Source organism: Gossypium hirsutum, chromosome A13 (assembly GCF_007990345.1).
Source record: "Gossypium hirsutum isolate 1008001.06 chromosome A13, Gossypium_hirsutum_v2.1, whole genome shotgun sequence".
Lineage (NCBI taxonomy): Eukaryota > Viridiplantae > Streptophyta > Magnoliopsida > Malvales > Malvaceae > Gossypium > Gossypium hirsutum.
In genome coordinates, this window is record NC_053436.1 from 71,754,695 (window position 1) to 71,760,645 (window position 5,951).

At 32.5% G+C, this 5,951-nt stretch overlaps 1 protein-coding gene across 1 annotated transcript; it reads left to right on the forward strand.

Annotated features, from left to right (window-relative positions):
• Window positions 1-1,851: 1,851 nt before the first annotated feature.
• Window positions 1,852-3,095, forward strand: LOC107894489 (protein IQ-DOMAIN 31-like). The gene is made up of 3 exons (XM_016819759.1): window positions 1,852-2,217; window positions 2,312-2,551; window positions 2,781-3,095. Exons 1-3 carry the CDS (start codon window positions 1,852-1,854, stop codon window positions 3,093-3,095), a joined length of 921 nt encoding a protein of 306 aa, XP_016675248.1.
• The last annotated feature ends 2,856 nt before the right edge of the window (window positions 3,096-5,951 follow it).

Sequence of the window (5,951 nt, forward strand, 5' to 3'; positions counted from 1 at the left end):
AGTGCGCAATGAATAAACATTAAATTTAAAAAGTTGAACGAAATCAGTATTACATGTGTAAAGATAGGCTGAAAATGGTGGTTTAAAGAGGAGGGCATTGTTAAGCATACTGAGAATACAATGTTAAGGACCCCAATATTCTTTAATGGCAGAAATATGATGGATAGGTAAAGCTACATTAATACCTTATCTGGTTGAAATAGAATATAGTTTTTTGGAAAATCGTAATTATTGGATTTATTCCAATCCTATTTAATTTTATTTAGAAATAGCATTAACAATAGAAACAAAATCTCTTCAACCAACTTACCTGTTACTCGTATTTGTTTCAATCGCCGTAACTATAACATCGCCCAAATAATTCAAATATTTAATAAATAACCAAATCCCACCCAAACAATATTTAACCAACACCCCATTTTCGGATCACCACCACTTCAATGAAACAATGTGTTTAATAAACAAAATTTTAGCCATTTCTTTCAAAATTGCAATTTAATCCCTCTTATTTTTCTACTTATTCAGTTTAGTCCTCATTCACTAATTTGTTTTACCCTTTAGTCCTTCCCTTATTTGGGGTATTTTCACTTTTGGATCCTTTAAATTTTTCATATTTATATTTTGGTCCCAAAAATTTTGAGTATTTACACTAAGGGCACATAACTTTTTGCATTTTTATGATTTAATTCCTACCCTAAATTAATTTGTCATGTTGTACTTCTTGATTCAACTTCCTTTGTACCCAGCAGCCTGATCATATACCTTATTTCACTAAGAATCTATGACATAATGTTTATAACTACGAAGTTTTTGGGATGTTATAATGTTACAAAGCTTCTCTCTCTTCAGTAGCTAATTTAGTAGGTTCTAGGTCTCCAACATAATTTTTTAGTTTATGACTTGGCTTGATCAAATTGCTACAATTTCTTCATTTGTGTCATTTAACCACAACCGTTAATTCAAAATAAATGTAATGAAATCCCATCGTAGAAAGATCCCACTGTATACATTACCTTTATATTATATAATTTTATAATAATAATTGTTAAATTCAAAAATGTTGGAGTGATGTAATACGGAGTGAATATGGTTGTAACAATTAGAATATTTTCAACATCCATGAATAACTCGTCTTGCTTTATTAGGAGGGTAACTCAGCAGCGTTGCAACTGGTAATGCCCGGAGAGCTAGTTTTCGCAACTTTATCTCATGCCGTTAAGCCATTCCATTCACGAGGCTCAGCACAAAGGCTTTCAACCAGTTGACTTAAGAGAAGGCTATCCCACAACAACTCTGGACAAATGCCCTTCAACAAATATTCTTCAGTTGGACCTCAATCCATTTAAATAAATATTACAAACATCTTTTAAAATAATTTCGTATTCACAGAGCTTTCTATTACAAATTATTTTCACTCTAAAATTACAAATTTACATGAAATGACCGCAAAAATATTCATATTAAGGTTGGGGCGTAATTTGGAAGCAGCATCTTGGCTATACTTATTTATTATATAATTTACTCAAATCTGATCCTGAATAACTTATAATATAAACTTCTCTTCTAGTTATACACGCACACACACACACAAAGGAGCAAAAATTTAGCAGTTAGGAGAGCTCCAACAAGAGGAATTTAATGGCAAATGGCTTAATCAGGTTGTTGCAGGTTTTGACCAATATAAAACAATGGAAAAACATAAATTCAATGGCAAGAAAAGCTATACCAACATACATGAATTTAAAATGCCAGTCGAGCAACAAGTTATAGTATTAAATTATACAGTAACCCCAAGTCCTATATAAGTCTTTTAAACATAGAAGATGTTGGATCTTTACTACTGTGATCGACATGGGAAGAGCAAGGAAATGGCTGATAAGCTTCTTGTTAGGAAGGAAAGATGATAAAGGTAAATGGAAGAACATTTCCAAATCTTTTGAAGATCAAGGAAGTTTGATGGCAATCCCATCTGCAATTCCACCTGCAAGTCCTTTTAGGTGCTTATGGAGTTTTCGGAAGCCGGTGGCCGCGTCTGAAGTTCGAGCTCTTAAAGGTTCGAGGTCTTTCGGTTCAATGATTGCTACTTCACTTGCAAAACCAGCTGTATTGGACATGGAGAATCAACATGACAAGACCAGAGTCTCTTCAGTGGCAATATCTAAAGCAATAGAAGATGTCGCTGCAACGCGGATTCAAGCTGCCTTTCGATCGTATTTGGTACTAAATTACGAATCCTGGGATTTATTATAGCCATTGATGACTTCCATTTTTGGACATTAATGTTGCAGGCCTTGATTCTGTATCATTGCAGGCAAGGAAAGCATTGCATGCTTTGAAGGGATTAGTTAAGTTGCAAGCACTAGTTAGAGGTCAGCTGGTGAGAAAACAAGCAACTTCAACTCTCGGAAGTATGCATGCTCTAATGGCGATACAAGTTCGAGCTCGTATTCATAGAATCCAGATGGCTGCAGAGCCACGTCTCAATCCAAAAAGTCTACTGTTGAGATATGGAAGGTTTCCCCTGGAGAAAGAATTCAAAAGAGCACAGAAAGTAAGCCTTTCTTCGTGTACCTTGATGTTGTTCGAATTACAGTTTCTTCCATCATGTATTGAGATCAATGTCCTAATGTATTAGATAACCTTTTTGGTTTTCTTTCATTTTTCACCCTTTTCTAACCAACCAAACACCTACAGCCTTAAATGAAATGCAAGTAATAAGCTACACTGAATCCAAATTGAACAACTAATTCACTGTTATGTTTTAGTCTGAACTTAAATAGGATGAACAACATGGAACTTTCAAGAGCTCGAAAGTTGAGACGTTGGAGCAAAGAGACCCCAAAAATTATTTTGAAGAGCTTTCAAAACAAAATTACAAAGAGTTTAGCTTCACAACATACAATAGTCCAAGACATTGTCCTCCATTAAAATCGAAGCCCACTCCAGCAAGATCCTCTTTTAGTTCTAATGAATATCATTACATGGCTAACACACAGTTTCAAGGGCCAAAGTCCGGTCACAAAGTGAACCCAAACAACGACCTGCATCCAACTTCAAAGCTAAAGGCAAAAGAAGGGCTCCAGCTGAAGAAATGAATGATACAAGTATGCAACAACGTGAGAATCGAGAAACGGGTTTGTCGAACTTCATGGATTACCATGGAAAAGAAAGGACAAGCTAATCTGAATGTTTTTTCCTCCTGTTTGTTAATATTTGGTATTGTTAAGCACAAAGAAAACACTCATTTTGTATACTTTTATCAGATATTTGGATGATGTATAATAAACTAAAACATGCTGGTTTTACAATAAGTATGATTTTACATTCTGAAATATAAGTATTATTATAAAAGTTCAGAATATGTTTGTTTCATGTAAAAGATTTTTTAGAAAATATTTTTCCTTATTTTTTAAATGATTTGATCATTTTTTAAGTCAAAGTAAAATGAAGCTCTTGTGTAAAATGTCTTACCTAATAGTTGGATTATGTGAAGTCATAAATGTGTGCATGTAATAAACGTGTTTAGAATGGATAAATCTAGGGAATTTAATAATTATGCATGAATATATTTATCTAAGATGCATGTATGTATTAGATGTACATTAATTATTAGATACATTGTATTGAACCTAGTAGTCACATATTACTATATAAAATTTGTACGTGATGAAAACATTGTAAAAAAGTGAGAGATAAAAGAGAATATAAAATGAAAAGTATTCATTCCATGTTGTGTGTCTATTCCCTTCACCATCTTTAAAATTCTCTCCAACATCAATTGTAAACTTATAAAATATTTTCCAACTCTATTCTTCAAAGCTTCATCGCAACCAAAAATTTCTCTTTTAAACTTTTGACTAAGAACGATCACCATTATCTACGCCAACGTTAATAACTCAAGTGAGTTACGATAATATTCTCCATTATCTTTTATTTAAAAATGTTGGGATTTTTTTTTTTGAAATCCAAGAAAACCTCGTATAGTTTTTGGTTTTTTGCCTAGATATGAGCTTACCTGGATTTGCAACGGCAAAATCATTCCAAATCTGAGTTTTCCACAATTCATTGAGAGTCAAGTATGTGTTTCTTTTTATCATATGTTTTTCTTCTTTGCTTGTTGGCCTTATTCTATAACTTTTATTGACTTGGCTTTGATTGGCAAGTGTTTCACATGATTTGGGAAAGAGTATGCTGAAATGCATCAATTTTTTGTGTGTCCGTGTTCTTTGTTTCATGTTCATTGATCTGCTACTTCTATTGATTTTAACATTATAGTACCACCTGTGTGAATAATTTATTGTTACTTAGAAGACCATTTTTTTCGAAGCTTAAGGTGTTGGAGATCATATTTTCTTTTGTTGGAAGCTAAGGTGTTGAAGTCCATATCAATTATGCCTATTTGCATGTGCCGTATTATATTGGCATGGTACAGAGACTTAATTTGCTTACAAAAAATTATGCCTATTTGCATATGAAGGTAGTCAAAAGTGATGATTAATAAATATATATTTGTTTTAGGCCAATAATTTAGGAAATTGACTCCATTTTAGAATTCAGTAATGTTATCTAATGGCCAAATTCAATAAAGTAGAGGTTGGAAATCCAAAATTGCTTAAATGAAAGAATTGACATTGAAAAACTAGTATTGAAACTTTTTAGATAGAGAGGAACCGAAATTATGAAAGAATACTAATTATACACTTAATTAATATTGTTATTTTAATGTGATGTAGTATTAACTGTGATTATGTAATTATTAAATTATTAATATTCAACCTATGCTTTTGGGTGTAAGACAATCGAAATTCTATTTCTCAAGTATGTTTTGCGTTTATAATTCTTAATATTCAAGCTTATTTGTTACTTTTGAACGCAGGAATGGAAGAGACACATAATTTTTTAATAAATTATTAAGAAATAAATCCGATGAATCATAAACCTAAAACATGTAAAATCAAGAATGACACAAGCTATTATATAAAGATGATGTTGAAAATACCAATGATTAAGCATCATTATGACAATTAATTATAAAAAAATGAATTTATAACAAAATCAAACCTAAGTTATGCTTACCGTCTAATTATAAAAAAATAAATTATATCAACAGTCACTCAATTTTGAGGTAGCTCACAAAATAATCACTCAGGTTATAATTCAGTCACTCAACTTTCGAAAAATAACAAAACTTTCACCACTAACCATTTTCAGTTACAAACGTAACAGAGTTATCATTTTTTTGTTACATACTTAACGGAGTTGTCATTTTTCATCCCCCTATCACTACTCTCCCATCCTTCTCCCTCTTCGCCACCATCCCTCCCCCTAATCTAATTGTCTCTCCCTCTCCCCTCTTCCCCACCATCAGGGATTGAACATGTTAAGTTATAATTATTTAGATTCAAGTTCTTCAACTTTGTGAGGTTTGCAATCACCGACAAAATCATTCCGACCAAGTTTTTCTTTGCGAGATTCACAGTAACCAGATTGCCTTGTGAATCACAAGTAACAAAAACCCATTGACAAGCATCGTTTCTGGACTAATCGTCGAAAAGAAAAACAGGGTACCCAAAACCACCAGCAATCTCAAGCAATGTAATAACTTGAGGATCAAAAGGATCACCATTATTATTACAGAAATTATTAGTACCATGTTCTCAACTGTGTTGGGAAATTTTGGAAATGGACCCTTCTTCAAACTAGGGAGATTAATTAAAGATCCTAAAATTGAACCAGTTAATAAGTTCTCTATAACGCCCTGAATAATATATTTTTGTTTCTGTAAATCTTATCATAAATATGTATCTACTTCAGTGGTTAAGTATTCTAGGTGTGTGTAAGGTTTTGGGGTCAAGTCCCACTTTTGGAAAATTTTTGTTATTTTAGACCATAGCCCTATCCTTGGTCGTTGGGTTATATTTTCTTGTCAATAAACTCATATCATAATGAGC